The 15,503-nt window shown below is 57.7% G+C and overlaps 2 protein-coding genes across 11 annotated transcripts in view; one reads left to right on the forward strand and one right to left on the reverse strand.

The window, feature by feature from the left end:
• Positions 1 to 11,608, reverse strand: CPSF4 (cleavage and polyadenylation specific factor 4). 6 transcript variants are annotated; one of them, XM_070362881.1, is made up of 9 exons: positions 11,378 to 11,608; position 9,790; positions 8,481 to 8,531; positions 7,877 to 8,029; positions 6,033 to 6,128; positions 5,586 to 5,679; positions 4,410 to 4,482; positions 2,843 to 2,935; positions 1 to 215 (listed from the first exon to the last, which is right to left on the reverse strand). In XM_070362881.1, the coding sequence occupies exons 1-9, from the start codon at positions 11,477 to 11,479 to the stop codon at positions 147 to 149; spliced, it is 732 nt and encodes a 243-aa protein (XP_070218982.1). In that variant the 5' UTR covers positions 11,480 to 11,608; the 3' UTR covers positions 1 to 146. The 6 variants fall into 6 exon arrangements, with proteins under 6 accessions (XP_070218982.1, XP_070218981.1, XP_070218980.1 ...); XM_070362880.1 differs by having other exon boundaries at positions 2,843 to 2,938; XM_070362879.1 differs by having other exon boundaries at positions 2,843 to 3,013.
• PTCD1 (pentatricopeptide repeat domain 1) overlaps positions 11,470 to 15,503 on the forward strand; it is a 12,074-nt gene continuing 8,040 nt past the window's right edge. Inside the window, exons 1-3 of one of the 5 annotated variants that reach the window (XM_070362875.1) lie at positions 11,470 to 12,004; positions 12,953 to 13,432; positions 14,826 to 14,966. In XM_070362875.1, the coding sequence (XP_070218976.1) occupies positions 12,974 to 13,432; positions 14,826 to 14,966 (600 nt within the window). In that variant the 5' untranslated portion in view covers positions 11,470 to 12,004; positions 12,953 to 12,973. Of the gene's footprint in view, positions 12,005 to 12,210; positions 13,433 to 14,825; positions 14,967 to 15,503 lie in introns of those variants that run through there. The other 4 variants (XM_070362874.1, XM_070362876.1, XM_070362877.1 and 1 more) reach the window with 4 other exon arrangements.

The following is a 15,503-nucleotide window of genomic DNA, read 5'->3' on the forward strand; positions in this document are numbered from 1 at the left end:
AATAAACCCCAGTGTGCCTGCCTACCAGCTCCAGCCAGAGCCGCACCAGCGCTGGTGTGAAACAGTTAAACACACTCCCAGGAATGGCCCAGGGCGGCCCCCAGCACGGGGCCCCCCAGGCTGCTCTGAGCTGGGTCCAGCTGCTGTCACTGTCCGCTGAGAAAGGCCAAGTGCCCTTTGGTACATCTGTTGGCATAGTGTCCTTTTTCACCACACTGGGAACAGCAGGGAGGGAGGGAACAAACAGAAACATCGTTTCAGATGCAGTTCTCAACTGAGGCAGCACCCACCAAGCCCCAGGCTGGGGACAGGGACGCCGAAATTCCGGGGTATACTGACTCATTCAGGTGGAAAGGGAGTTCCAGAAGGTCAAGTGGCCCAGGAACCACAGGTATAAGAAAGTACATGGCCATGGCAGCCTCTGGTGTTCGGGTTCAGAAGAAAAGCCCACGGCACCAGAGCACCCTGCCTGAGCAGGGACCGAGCCCCTCTGCACTGGCCAGTCACTTACCTCTGAGGCACAGTTCTGGGACTCCCCAGGGACAGGGAGGCGGCAACGTGGGAGAAGCCCCCAGGCTCCTCCCCCAACTCAGGGACTCACTGCGAGGACAGAGGGTGGGCTGCACCCAAAGGGCTCTCCCTCCTGTCTCCTGCGTACTTGCCTAAGCTACCCCTGGGCCAAGTTTGCTCATGGGATCAGAGAGACGGGAAAACTGTTAGACTTGGATCACCAGATCTGGTAGAATCTCCTCAAAAACCTAGCACTGACCCTGGCTTCCTGTCCCTGCTGATGATCCAGACCCTTCCCTAGTTTCTCTTCATTCTCGTTACTCCTCAGAGGGCAGAAGGAGATTATAAGAAAAAGGCAGCCTCAACCACTGAACAAGGGGTTGGGAGACAGGTAGGGGCACCCACCCTACACCAGCTCTCTCAGTCCTTACTTCCTCAGTCGAACTCAGGGCTTTGGCCTGTTCTATCCCCTGACCCCACAGTCCCCAGGTTCTCACGCCTGTCTGACGTGCAGGTGTACATTGTGTGCACAAGTGGCCCATATAGCCGCCAGCTGGGCCTTTGGTAGACATCGTAACCAGAGGGAGGGACTGAGTACCTCCACTTATAGCACCTGGCATGTCTACTGGCCTCCAGGTTCCCGAGGTGGCTTTAATATCAACTGTGCCCGCGGCAGGAAGGGGTGGTTAGGTTCGTCCCCTAGCCCCGTCTTTCTACGGAAGCTGGCTCTTCAGAGGCCCTGCTGATGAGTCCTAGAGGGGCAAGGTGACAGCACAGCTGACCCAGGACGCCCAAGGCTCCTCGCTGTACTTGAGAACTGCCTGGTTGGAAGCCATCTGACAACTCCCCCCCCCTCCCTCACCTGCTTCCACAGCCCCCTTTCCACATTCTCCTCACTGGTCAGGGCTCAGGCTCATAAATTTGTGAGGCCTTCCCTACACACGTGGGCACTCCTAACTTTGGTGTCTGGGCACCTGCCTTGCCCTCCCTCAGAACAGAGACCCCTCCTGGGAAGGAGCGACAGCAGAGGAGGTGCTCAGTGAGTGACGGCCATAGTGGCTCAGCCCTTCCTGAAGGCAAGTTCTAGGGACAATATAAGCATATAGTTTTTGACTCGACTCTTCTACTTGTGGGTGCTCCAGACACCAGACAAGAGCTCACCAATGTCTGTCAGGCTCAGCGCTGTTTTTAGTAGCAAAAACTATAACTACCAACAGAGAACTGATAAAATTATGCAGCCAGTGAAATACACTGGAGTAACTTATCCTGACACAGACTCAGAATGTAAGGTAAAAGGGATCAGAGGACACTGTCCACCCAAGGGCCCTATTTACATTAAAATCCGTCTTGTCCTTGTGTGAGTAAGTTCAGAAGAGCACGTCTCCGAGTGGAGCCCCTGTAGGCACTGCGAGTGCAGAGGGCACAGCAGACGAAGCGTGGCGGGCGAATGGCCAAGCACAGTGGCTGCCCTCAGGAAGGGCGGGGATGAAGGACAGCACCCACTGCGCCCCCACACTTCTGCGTCCTCTAGAAGTCTTCACAAGAAACCTGCACTAATTCCGTACTCCATCTGACCCCCCAGATGATCTGAAGCCTCTGTGAACCTAGTTCTGCTGGTCGTCCCTGCTCGCTCACTCGCAGGTGCTGGTTTCCTTCTATACTTCTTAGTCACCAGCTCTCTTCTAGGGAAACCTCATTGTGGGAATTCTGTGTGGGCTGGGTTGAGAATAAATATCTCGAAGCTACGTTACCAGGGGGCTGTTTTAGATTAGAAAACTCAGCCTGTGGCTTTTTGGCCCTCACCAAGGCTCAAACTCAAGGAGGAAGGGCTTGCCCACCAGTGATGACCAACTCTGAAAGGACTTTCCTCCCCCACTTTCCACCCAGAGCCAAGAGTGAGACCAGTTTTCTAGTAAGTGTTTTTTAAAAGCGCGCCCTTTCCCTGAACATCCCATTTTGCGTGTGTGTGTCCTAATCTGATTCCTCACCAGGCAGATCTAAAGCTCTGTCCCTTTCCCTCGGGGGTGCCGTGTGGGGTGTGAGGACCCCGCCTCCCCCAGAGTTCAGGGCTCACTCCGTTCCTGGGCTCTGGAAGGCTGCCATCCCTTTCTTGCGTGCGCAATCCGTTCATTCAACAGCAGATGTTTAGTTGTTAACCTGGCCTTAGTGTGTCGTGGAAGTGGCATGGTCTAGCTCACCGGAGTGGCCCCGTTTTTCTCTTCCAATTAGCAAAAACAAAGATGTCTTCGTTCTTCAACATGAGCTAACTCTCTGGGGAAGGAGGGGATGGCCGTGGCCTGTGGAAGACGCCCCCGCCGGCCCCGGGACTCACCTTGTAGCATGTGACCTGCTCCAGCGGCCGGGGTCCTCGGCTGCCCGCGCTGCTGTTTTGACTCTGCATGACCCCGATGACCTGCGGAGTTCTCTGCTGGTTGGGAGAAGAGTTCTGACTCGTTAACTGGATCAAGGAGGACGACCTTTGTAATGGCGGATTGTTACTTTGCTGGAAAGAGTTACACAACACGGTTTTACTGCGGAAAACACGTGCAGGCAGACTACCGATGGGGAGAGGAAAAAAGAGGGCGGGCCTTCTCCCGCACGACCGTGGCCGTGGCCAGCGAAGAAGGGCTTTCGCGGCGGCCCCGCTCAGGAGAGCAGGCGGGAGAGAAACGCCTGGCGACGATGGCAGGAGCCGCTGCCCGAAAACACCATGCAGACACACAGAAACGAAAAATAAAAGTGGAAACAAAACACCAGAGAGACAGGTGGCCTCCGGGGCGGCGGGGCGAGGGCATGAGCAGGCCTTACTTTTGTTTGTGAGGTTCTAGCTTCAGGTCAGGATGAACGCTTGGTTCAGCCAGCTGTTTAGAGCCTACACGGCGGGCAACAGTCACAGAAAAGAGTTGGAGGCTGACACGCTGACCTGCGGTCTAGGGGCTGAGAGGGCCCTCCGCTAGGGAGCAAGGGGGACGGGGCGCCTCGGCAGGGCCTGGACAGCATGGCCACTGCCCAACCCGGTGGGACCCTGCCTCTGGGCCCATCATCGCAGGAGCCCTGAGCTGGGAACTGGGAATGCCCAGCTCTGCTAGTTTATCCCACACCCGCGGGAGGGTGGGGGTCAGGGTGGTGAGGGTGGCCGCATCCCCTCCCAGCTGCTCGACCTCCAGCACAGATGGAGGGCCAGGCTGGGCCTGGACAGCGGGCTGAGAGTCCAACCAGGTGAGAGGTGAGGCTTCACAACCAGCGGGCAGCTCATCAGCCTGCTGAGACCCTGCCGGGGACACCCGCCCGGCCTTCCTCTGGGACCCGCCCACCGTCCGTAACCAAACCCAAAGTGCCCTTGGTTTGGGGGGCACTGCCGCAGAGTCCCATGTGTTCAGGGCAGTTCCCTCTCCTTTGCTTGAGGGGAATGGCCCGCTGCGGGGTGGGAGTGGGGCCCCCTCACCTAGGAGACTGGAGCCATCTGGTCCCTCAGCCTCTGTGCCCAGCATCCCTTCCTACGGTCGGGCCCGGCCAGAGAACCAGGCGGCCTCGCTTCTGCTCCCAGGTCTGCTCCCGCCCTGCCGGGCCCCTCAGGCGAGTCCCGTTGTGGAGGGAAGGGCCTGCAGCCAGCGCAGCAGACATGGGGCGCCCAGGACGCTCCCAGGCCCGCAGGCGAGACAGGCAGAGGAGCCCAGCAGGCGTCTGGCTGCAGCAGGCCGCCCTCCACCACGAGAAGGTGCCGGCCGCTCTGTCCCCCTTGGAGCTTCTGCTGGAACGCAGGTGACTCCCCTCCGCTCCGGCCCCCGCCCCCACCCTCCTCTCGCGGTCTCCCGCCAGCTCTCAGACAGACCCCGCACTGGGGCAGGCAGTGAGTGCGCTGCCAGGCCCTGCAGCACCGCAGGCCCAGGGCACGGTACCTTCGTGGGTGGCTGCGTCTGCTGCGGCAGTGGGGGCTGCTCGGTGGTTCCCATCGGCAGTTCAAATCGAGGGCTGGTCACGAGAGGAGAAGAGGAGGTGAGAGAGGAGCCAGGCGGGCGGGGCTCCCAAGTTCTGGCCCCAGAAAAATCCCAGCTGGCCTCTCGCCGAGCCCAGGGCCAACGAGCTACCTGGACGGAGGGCGGGGGCTGGCACTCAGCTCCGCCGGGCCTCGGGACGGATCTGAGGTGTCTGGACTCAGACCCAGCTCTGCCTACACCTAGCCGTGAGCCCCGGTGAGCGGTGCTAAGAGAGAGGAAGGAAACAGGGCTGGCGGGCACAGAGGCCCTCCCGGCACATACCCTGTGCTGCAGGGACAGCGTTAGACCTCTGCCCACAGAGTCCTGGTGGACATGCCCCCTCACTCCCCTGCCCATATAGAGGAACCCCTGGGTCACCTGTAGGCTGCCGGGCTTGCATCTCAGGAGGGGGACCAAGTCAGCAGCACCAGTCACCTGCCCACCACGTGGCAGCGAGCAGGACACGGCTGCCATGTGGGTGTCAGCAGTGTGGATGGAGGCAGCAAGGGGTGGGGGTGGGCTGACACTACTCTGGGTCCCAGTGCCGCCACCCACAACCACCCAAAGTGACAGATGGGCACTGAGGCCCAGGGGAGGGGCACTGGGCCCTGCTGGCAGGAGGACTGGGCTCTAGAGGCCACAGACCTGCCTCAGACCAAGCGCCCCCACCCATCCCCACCTGCCCCTGGCCAGTGGCGGGGCTCGGAACCTCCATGTTCCCATGTGTGAAATGGGGACATTCTTTCACACGAGGGTTTATGAACCCCTGTCCAGGGAAGCCTGAGCTCAGTGTCTTCATGCAGGAGGCCCTGCTGGAAACTGAAGTTCCCTTCCTTGAGGGCACAGGTTCTTGGCTTGAGGTCATGTGTGTCTGAGTTTTTCTGGAGTACAGGGACCGGAGTTTTTATCTGAGGCCAAGATGGACTGTGACCCAGTAAAGGGCAAACCTTGGTTTAGGCAGAGCCACCTCTGGGCTCAGAAGCAGCAGTGGCCCCTCCCCGCCTTCCACCCCTCCCCAGACCCATTGATGACACTGCCCAGTGATCAAAGCCCAAGTGGGCCCAGGAGAGACACGGGAGCACAGGGCCTGGTACTCACTGCATGAATTTACACGAGGGCCCCTCCGGGCAGAATCCCACGAGGTAATTGACACAGATGACCCTCCGCGTGTGCCGGTGCCTGCACAGGGGGCCTGCAGAGCCGAGCACAGGGCCACTCAGACCATCCTCTGACTGGCAGGTCAGAGCCCTGCCCACACCACCGCCCGGGGGTCAGAGTGCAAAAACAGGGCTTCAGATGCTGGCTCTGCCTCATGTTCAGCAGGGCTGGCGTGCAGGACACACAGCCTCTCAAACACTAGTCTCCTGGTCAGAAATCCAGGTGAGGATGCGTTCCAGGGGCGCCTGGCCTGGGGAGGGACTTGAGGGTGTGACAAAGCCTCACCAGCTCCCAAATGCCTAACACGATGTTTGTAGGAGGGGCAGGATGTGGGCAGAGGCGGGGAGGACAGGCCTCTGGCCGGGGGCCCCGCCACCCCACACCTACCGTGCTTGCAGAAGCCGCGGTCGTACCATGGGCAGTCCTTGATCTTGGACTCGGGGTCGATGTGCAGGAAGGGGCACTCCTTGTTGCTGCACTCCCCTGCGGGGACCAGACAGGCATCCACCTGGGGGAGCTGGACCCAGACCCACCCCTGATTCTCCGGAGGCCCGGGCCGCAGGACAGCAGGGAGGGCCGGGGGTTCTGGTGCCCTGTCCCGGCCCAGCAAGCCCTGAGACCCAGGCCAGTGGGTCTCGGAGCCTCAGTCTCCTGGCCTGTACCTGGGCTGGGATGGTCCTTCCCCCACAGTCTGTGCTGCCTCGAGGGTCACAGACACTGACAGAGACGGGCACAGGACACACCTCATCAAACTCGTCAAACAGCTCCTGGCTCCACCCCTCACCCAGAGGAGGTGTCCTGGGCATCGTGGGGGGGTCCAGATGTGCAAACGCACCAGCTGAGACCAGCAGGAAATTACCGGTCTGCTTTGATGCGCTCTTCATGTTGGGACAGGAAGAAGGTCTGAGGACTGCCTCTCAGGACAACAATAGGGAAGGTTTGGGAACTCACAGCTGGGGCCCTCTGGTTGCCGTTTAGTCTCTCAGTCATGTCCGACTCTCCGTGACCCCGTGGACTGTAGCCTGCCAGGCTCCTCTGTCCATGGGATTTCCCAGGCAAGAATTCTGGAGTGGGTTGCCATTTCCTTCTCCAAGGGATCTTCCCCCCGCCAGGAATCAAACCAGCTTATATTGCCTCTACAAAAAAAGCTACAACTATCATTAACAAGCCAGCAGGCATACCTGTCGGGCTGCTAAAAGAATTAAGTCTCTTCAGACAACAGTGCACAGCAGGCTTCCAGCCCCCTGCCTGAGGCCAGCAGTTCTGGGGCCAGAGCCCAGCCTCGTCCTGACCAACAGGGCTTCTTCCTGGGCAGCCTTGCCCAGGGTAGAACCGGGAGTCTAGTTCCGTCAGGGAGCATGCCAGCTCCACCAGGCCCTAAGCCGGCCCTACCACCCTGGCTTCTCCACACAGCTCACTCAGCTCAGCGGAGGCCACTGTCCCTTGAGCAGAGACGGAGGCAATCTCTGTTTCTCATGAAAAGAGGAGGGCTTCCTGCCACCAGAAGACAGCGCCCCCCACCGGCTATTCTTAAAGAGTATTTTCAGGAGATCAGTCCTGAGTGTTCATTGGAAGGACTGATGTTGAAACCGAAACTCTAACACTTTGGCCACCTGATGCTAAGAGCTGACTCATTGGAAAAGACCCTGATGCTGGGAAACATTGAAGGTGGGAGGAGAAAGGAGACGACAGAGGTTGAGATGATTGGATGGCATCACTGGCTCAATGGACATGAGTTTGGGTAAACTCTGGGAGTTGGTGATGGACAGGGAGGCCTGGCGTGCTGCAGTCCACGGGGTCGCAAAGAGTCAGACATGACTGAGCTGAACTGAGGACAGACCAGCTCCTACCTGGGATCACACTTCTACAGAGAAGGCCTCTAGTCACCACTCCGGCAGCAACGGCTGACTAAGGGAGAAGGTTCACTGGCGCAGAAACAAGGCCCCCAGCCAGCTGCCCTGGTCCTGTGCCCACCATGAGACCCGGATCTGCCTTAACCTCCCAAAGTACCCGCGAGTGCTCAGAAAACGGAAGCACTACAGAGACACGGGGGTCATGAGAGAATCACCCTAAGTTCCCACAACTAAAGGGCCCACTGAGGTCGGCAGGCACCACGGGCGCCGGAGCAACGGCTCACACCCCGACTCTTGTGCTTGTGGAGCCTCAGGGGGGCTCCCCAGCCCACCCCCACCCCGGGGGAGCCGGGCTGGCGGGCCGGCCCCGCGCCTCACCGAACTTGGAGTAGAAGTAGCACTCGGGCATCTTGGTCATGTCGTACTCGTGCAGGAACTCGCACTGGTCCCCCTTCTTGCACAGCCCCCGCAGCCAGTGTTTGCACACCACCGTCTTCTCACCACTGATGTGGCGGAACGGGCACATGCCCCCTGCCGGGGAAGACGGGCGTGAAGACCCGGTGCGCCCGCGGGCCGCGTGTCCTGGAACGTGGCAGCTGCCCTGGCAGAAGGCAGTGTGATTTCAGGCTGCACGTGAGCACACGCTTCAGGTTTTAATAGTTGTGGATTTTATTGTAACTGGGAAAATCTAAAATATCCAATCGAGGTATCACAGATATTTCTGTAAGACAGAAACTTAAGAAGCCTAAGGGAGGTGGGGAGAAGGGGGGGCATTTTTCTTAATTTAAAGAAGAGTTCTGGTGATATGAAGACATGTCAACATTTGTAGGAGCAGTAAAGACTGGGGATGGGGAAACACACCTAGGGACACTGTGAGTCTGCCGAAAGCAGGGCAAACCAGGGATCCGAGAGCCTGTGGTCTGCCCAGGGACAGGGTGGTGGAGGACACCTCAGTGGGATATGGGGAGTCTGGGTCTCTTACCTTTGCCACAGGCAGCTTTCAAAAAGAATTCGCAGACAGCAGCCCCTGACTCTGGACAAAGAATGAGAAGTGTCAAACAGGGCGAGGTGTGACATCTGAACACGGGGGTGGGGACCCTTCTGGCCTTTAACCCACAGAGGAGTCAAAGTACAGGAAACAGAAACCCGGTCGAGCAAGGAGAAAAGCTCCCCACTGTAACATCCAGGACCTCCTATAAGCAAGATGCTTTCCAGGAGTCAGAAGTGGATGGGAGAAGGAAGGACGGAGCACAAGGTCACAGAGATTAATTACTCCCTGCCCAGACCTTCCAGAGGGCTGATTCAGGGGCTCTTTAACCTGAGGGCAGAGGGATGGAATGATCTCCTAGGAAGAACAAGCCAATGGGGACTCTCAGGAAGAACTTGCCCCAGAGAAGAGGTGGGTGCCTCGGAGACACTATTCTGGAGGGAAGAGCGTCACTGAAGATACCAGAGCAGGACTGCTTTTGGTGTGCAACGTCAACATGGAATAATTAAAGGAGCACGGACTTCCGCTCCCACAGATGCAGTGGGTTCAGGTGAGGGGAGCAGGAGAATAAAAGCTGAGCACTGAGAAGCCAGTGGGGTCCAGGGCTGTCCCAAGGAGCCCGAGATTTCACCTGCCACGGCCACCAGAACAAACCGTCTGTGGCGTCTCAGTTTTCTCTATCAGCGGGCATTTCAGGAAACCCACCGACACTATCTCTAAAGACCACTTGCACGCCTCTGCTTGCTAACTTGCAAGAGACTCGTTGGCTTCTTGGAAGCAGGCAGATTTTGCTAGGACAGATTTAAGGTTACAGTAGTAGGAGTCACAGGGGTGTCATTTGTTTGCATTTCAAGAAAGTCTGAGAAGTCTTATCAATACATTAGAAAAGTACCATTTAAGAGTATTGCTGGGCCTTCATCCTTTACAGAGGTTAAGTTTGTTTCATTCCTTAAAGTCCACTGTCCTGGGGGTCAGGTTTTAGGCAGACAGCATAAAGGAGTTTGCCTTCAGGACAGAACTGATATGTCTACTCCACATCAGATGGGAATGGGGACTTCCCTGGTGGTCCAGTGGTTAAGAATCCACCACCTTGCAATACGGGGACAAAGGTTCGATCCCTGATCAGGAAACTAAGATCCCACATGCCCCAGAGCAACTAGGCCCGTGCTCTGGAGCGTGAGAGCTGCAATGAGGATTCTGCTTGCCACAACTAGACCTGACACAGCTACATAATATTAAAAAAAAAAAAAAAGACAGAATGAGGTGTAGGGATGAGAGAGGAAGGGCCGTGGCCTCCCTGGACTCTAACACACTGACCGTGAAGCTGGGCAGGCGGTGCGAGTGCCGAGGGCGCTTCCCCAGTCGGAGGCAGTACCTATGGCCAGGTGTGTCCTGGACCCTCTCTAAGAACAGGTTTGTTCTCACCTCTGCACCTGCCCTCACACAGAGTCAAGTATCTGCTTCCAAGCTGGAGTGGGGCGGGAGGGAGAGAGCTGCCCTGCATGGAGGAGGATGGCCTCCAGCTAGTGCCATCGGCCCAGGAAAAGGCCACATGTGTGAGTGAATGTACAAGTAGGAAGCGATCACGTGCGTGGACAAGTATGTTTAAGAGTATCTGAATGTGAGCAGCAGTTTATAAGCCATGTACAGTGGAGACAGTGTAAAGTAAGGCTGTTTGGATTATGTCTCTGGGGTGTGAGCATTATCTCACATGGAAGCGTGGCCTCTTGAGGGGAATGAGGCTGCAAGCAGACTCGAGCAGCCCAGGGACAGGCGGAAGAACGGGGCCCTGAAGCCCATGTCCTCTGGCAGTTACGGGAGACAGCCCGGGAACTGCAGATGGAAAGATCAAGAGCCCTGGTGAGCTCACCTGCTCCATCTGGAGCTCAGTGATCTTTGGCAAGTCCTTTCCCCAACCCCAGGCCTCAGCTGGCCCATCTGTGGCTTGAATTCAATGATCTTTAAGAGCCCTCTGAGATGTAATGTTATAGCATTAGATTTCAAGTACATCTGGAAAGGAGAATGGAAACTGCTCCTTTCTCTTAAAGTGCTAGACCTCTCAAGGAATTCCCTGGTGGTCCAGTGATTAGGACTCCCTGCTTTCACTGCCACGGCCAGGGCTCAATCCCTGGTGGGGGACCAAGATCCTAGCAAGCCCGGTGGAGTGACCAAAGTAAATAAATAAAAGTCAAGTGCTAGACATCCCACCTGAGTTGGGGGGTGGGGCAGGGAAAGCCAGGAGTCACCGTGTGATGGGGGAGACTGAAGTGAAGGGAACTTAAGTAGCTGCCTGGGTGGATGAAAGATCCAAAGGTGGGGTCCAGAAAACCACTGAGGGATGGGTTCCCAGGAGCGCGAGTCCTAAGAGAAAAATGGACCTGAGTCTTCTCAAGGTAGTTACGGGAGACAGCCCGGGAACTGCAGAAGCAAAGAGTCTCTGTAGGGGGTCTCCTACAGAGAGGGGGAGGTGGGTCCTTCCCGCAGCAAGACTCCTCCAACGGCCCAGTTTTGACGAAAGCAAGAAGACGGCGCTCAAAGTGGAGCTGGAGGTGGGGAAAGGGGCTATCTTAGTACGTCTCTGTAGCTGGGGAGTGTGTGCCAGTGGGGGCAGGATTTCCAACCCAGGATACCCGCCTTCTTTCAAGAGTTATTCTAACTGCCCGACGTCGCCCTGCCTTTCTGAAGCCTGCGTTAGAAAAGCCCCCGGGAACGGGGGCTCCCTTGTCAAAATAACGACGGGAGGGTTGTCCCAAGATCGGGGGGAAAAGGAGTCCCAGGACAGAGGGGGAGGAGCTCCCCGGCGGAGGTAGAAGGCGTCCGGGAACCAGTGGGGGAGGTCCCGGGGCTGAGTGGGTCGCGCCCTCGCCCGCCCGCCCCGACCCCGCGCTCACTGTCCATGCCGGGAAGGGCAGCGGCTGCGCCCCGAGCTGCTGCTCCACGGCGATCTCCAAGTCAAACTTGATGTGGTCCACGCTGGCGATGATTTCCTGCATGGTGGCGGCGACGGCCACACCGGCCCGGCTCCCGCTCAGGTCCCCGGCCGCCCTCACACCTCTACCCGCCGCCGGCTCAGCCGCACACGGCGCCCCGCAGCCTCGCCTCGCCTCGCAGCCGCTGCCGCCGCCGTCGCCGTCGCCACCGCCGCCGCCCGAAGGATGCCGGGAGCTCCCGGAGCCCGCGCCGGTCCTGTTCGCCTGTTCAGGCCCGGCCAATGGAGCGCAGAGTGCGGGCCGCTCCGCTAGGCTCGACTAGCCGCTCGCCGAACGCACCCCCGCCCCGCCAACGTCCCCCGGCCCGTCGCCGACCTCAGTGCGCGACCTGAAACCGCGCCGGGAGTTCACGACGCGGAGTGCGCGTGCGCGAGTCGGCCGGGTCGCACCTGGGAGAGCGCGTTGGGGACGCGGAGCTGGGGACGCGGTGCGGCGTGGCGGGGTCGGGACTGGCCGTGACGCGAGGCGGGGCGGGCGTGGCGCGGGCTCGGGGGCCGAGGTGCGTGTTCACTGGGCCGGACTCCTGGAGTGAGTTTCTCGTTTGACCCTCTCAGGAGCCCGGGCGCCAAGCGAAGGCGGGCCAGAGGGGCTGCGAGGATCGCTGCAAGGGTCGGAGGTGTAGGCCTCTGCTGAGGAGACCGGTGTAGGCCGGTGGAGAGAGGGCTCTGGTCGGCCTGAGGTTTCCCGGGAGGGTCTGGGGAGGGGTGGGTACCCCGGGGGAGGACGGCGGCAGCGGGTCTCTGATTCAGGGATTATTAACCCCGGGCGGGTGGAAGAACTCGGGGAGGAAGAAATTACACCTTTATTGTCATAAGTGAAACTTAGCAAGTATTTCCTCACCTGACGTTGTCTGTGCCCAAAACGAAGTCTTGATTGCAAATAGGGATGAGTGTAAATGATGGAGATAACAGTATCCACAACTGCTACAAACTCATTTACAGTCATCGCTGCTTCATCAGATCGACAGAACCTTGTTACTTAATACTTGGAAAAGAAGACTCTATAGTAATATAGCATGAGTTTATTTTAAAAGCATTCTGGTAGCGATTTCAGTATCAGTAATTACAATTCTCTGTCTTTTGATTAATGTGTGTAAACCCATTATTTAATGTGGCTACTTGAAAATTTAAAATTACATACAGGCTCGCACTGTGTTTCTGTTGGAGCCTCACCAGGTGCAGAATGGTCCAGATCGGTAGTTTTTTCGGTGCTCACCGTCCTGTGCCTGCACCCTGGTATCTTGAGATTGGATCGTTGCCATGGTGCTGTGTGGGTGATGTTATGGGTAACTCTGGTTTACAAGCATGGAGACTGAGGCCAGAGCAGCCAGTGCTCAGGGACGCGAGGATGCTTTGGTGGAGCTTCGATCTGAACCTAGGCTTTCTGACCTCAGGACTCGTGCTTGTACCACTTATCGGTCTTTCTGCCTTTTGGGACAACGAAGTTGACTTTCATTATTTTGCTGACCTATGCCAGGCCCCGAGGAGAACGCCGGAAATGGACTTCCTGAGGCTTGCCCGGCTCTTCTCCAGCCCCTGCCCCGTGGGACTGTCCATTGTGTGCCACCTTGACCCTCTCAGAGCCAGGTGGGCTGGAGGTAGGGCCGCAGGGTGGGTTTCGCCCGCGCCAGCAGCCTTCTCCAGCTCTCTCTCTCAGCTGCCCCTCGGCTCGCAGAGCCAGAAGAACACAGGCAGCCTCAGCTCTGACCCCGGCCAGCCCAGCCCCACGGCCACCCAGGAGGAAGGGGAGGAAGAGAGCTTTGGGACTCTCTCCGACAAATACTCCTCTCGGAGAATGTTCCACAAATCGACGGCCCAGCTGTATAACCTGCGGCTCAAGGAACAGAGTACTGAAGAAGATGAGGAAGGGGAGCTGGAACCAAAACCATGGCGGGGCCCCAGAAACACCCCTTACTGGTACTTCTTTCAGTGCAAACGCCTGATCAGGGAAGGAAAGGTAGGGAACCTCTGGACTCTGCTGCTCCCAACTCCTGCTTCCGCGGTGCCAGTCTTTTGTGAGGGGCTATCCTGCTGTCCTGGTGGGTGCTCAGGGCTTCTCTCCCCTCTTTGTCTTCATTCCCCCCAGTGCTGCCTCAGGCGACCCTCTAGCCCCCTGGCTTCCCGTGCCCCCTCCTCGATGCCATTCTCATCTTCCTGTTACCAACCCAGCCATCCCACGGGCTCCCCATCTTTGTGTCCAGCTGCCTCCTCACCATCTCCGTTACACTTACCCTTAGTGGCCTGGAATTCTTGTTCCCAACCTCAATTTCTCTACACTTTCTTCATCTCCCTAATTGGTAACCCGGTTTTTCCATCCGTCTAGGCCAAATCCCTTTACCCCTAGTCTTCTTTCTCCCACCAACTCTGCCTTCAAAGTGTCTCCCATCCTAACTTCTCACAACCCTCCCCCTGAATGCCCAGGCCTAGCCTTCTCCTCCCCACCCCCCACCCCCATCAGCTGTTATGACACTTGTCACTAGTCTCCCCGAGGCTCTCTCCACCTCTTACCCCGATGTGGCCTTAGACACGGAACCGTGAGCAGAGAGCAGGTGGGCTTTCTCCTTCCTCTAGCACTCCCCACGTATTCAGTGACAGTGGGGGTGTTCATTTTCTTAGGTGTTGATAATGACATTCCATTTAGGCTTAAAAATGTCTTGGCGGTATATGTTGAAGCTTTTGTGAATGAAGTGATACAATGTCTGGAATTTGCTTTAAAAAAATTGAGTTGGAAGGAGGAGCGCAGGATATTGATGAATCAAGATTGGCCAAACATTAATAGTCGTTGTAATTACAGCTTTCTACTTTTGTGTGTATTTGAGATTTTCCGTAATGAAAAGTTGAGAAATAAAGAGAAGCCAGAGTCCTCATGATAGCATATGAAGCCTGCAAAAACTGCCTCTTCTCCCGCTCGACCCTCCCCTCCCTGTCTGCCTGCACCTCCCCTCCTTTACTCTCTCCCCCGCAGCCACCCCCCTAGCTCCCAAGCACACTCCTGCTTCAGGGCCTTTGCGCCGGCTGTTCCCTCAGTGAGCCACCTGGCTCCTTCCCTCACCTCCTTCAGATCTTCATTTACCTGGGCATTGCCCTTGTGCTCAGAGAGTTCCCCCACAGTCGTGGGGCCAAGAGCGCTCATAGGTGGTGGGAGTCTGGTGGGCTTTCCTTCCTGGCCACCACGCAGTCCCCTTGCAGTGGAGCACAGGGACTGGGAGGCTGGTGGCAGAGGCCCAGGGTGCGTGTTTGGCTCCTGGGCTGGCCTGGGCTTGAGCTCAGGGAGGGTCCCTTAGCCTCGGTCTCCCTCCCTCTGCTGAGCCCCCTTCCCTGTGTCCTCCCTTCCCCAACCCCTTCCCCAGCTGGCCGAGGCCCTGGACCTGTTTGAGAGGCAGATGCTGAAGGAGGAGCGCCTCCAGCCCCTCGAGTGCAACTACACAGTGCTGATCGGGGGCTGCGGGCGGGCCGGCTACCTGAAGAAGGCCTTCAGGCTCTACAACGACGTGAGCATGGGGCAGGGGGGCGGCAGGCCAGGCGGCCTAGAACACGGGCTTTGGGCCCCAGAAGAGTTGGGTGCCGGTCCTGAATGTGTTCCCTGCTAGTGCATTACCCTGGGTGGCCAGTTTCGCCTCTCCAGCCTCAGTTTTGTGGTCTTAGCACAGGTGACATTACCTAGGCCAGAGTGCTTTATCCATCACGAAGGTTCCCTTTCCAGCTGCTCTTCACTGAGTGTCCTTCACATCTTTATCATTGTTGTTGATTACCTATTTGCCTGTCGTGTGTCTCCCCTCCAGAGAGTAAGCTCAGTGAAGACAGGCCTTGCCTGTCCTGGTAACCCCAGTGGCCAGTACCTGGCCTGTATTAAGTCCTTAGTATGCGTCTGTGGAATATGTGAACACATACAGAGCGTACCCCCATCCTCGAAGCTGGGATCACTGTCTTTGTTTCTCCAGTGAGGACGCTGAGGCCTGGAGAGATGAAGTGCTGTGTCTAAGGTTACCTGTCTCGAGTGCTGATTTGGAGTTGAGCCCAGCCACGGC

Source organism: Bos mutus, chromosome 25 (genome assembly GCF_027580195.1).
Source record: "Bos mutus isolate GX-2022 chromosome 25, NWIPB_WYAK_1.1, whole genome shotgun sequence".
Taxonomy (NCBI): Eukaryota; Metazoa; Chordata; class Mammalia; order Artiodactyla; family Bovidae; genus Bos; species Bos mutus.

Bases quoted from the DNA above. Each gene is read 5' to 3' on its own strand.
- CPSF4 (XM_070362879.1), bottom strand. From the start codon at position 11,479: ATGCAGGAAATCATCGCCAGCGTGGACCACATCAAGTTTGACTTGGAG. The intron at 5,680-6,032 runs GTAGGTGTGGGG...TCGGCTCTGCAG, and splicing joins CCGCGGCTTCTGCAAGCACG to GCCCCCTGTGCAGGCACCGG. The intron at 3,014-4,409 runs GTACCGTGCCCT...AACTCTTTCCAG, and splicing joins AGACGCAGCCACCCACGAAG to CAAAGTAACAATCCGCCATT.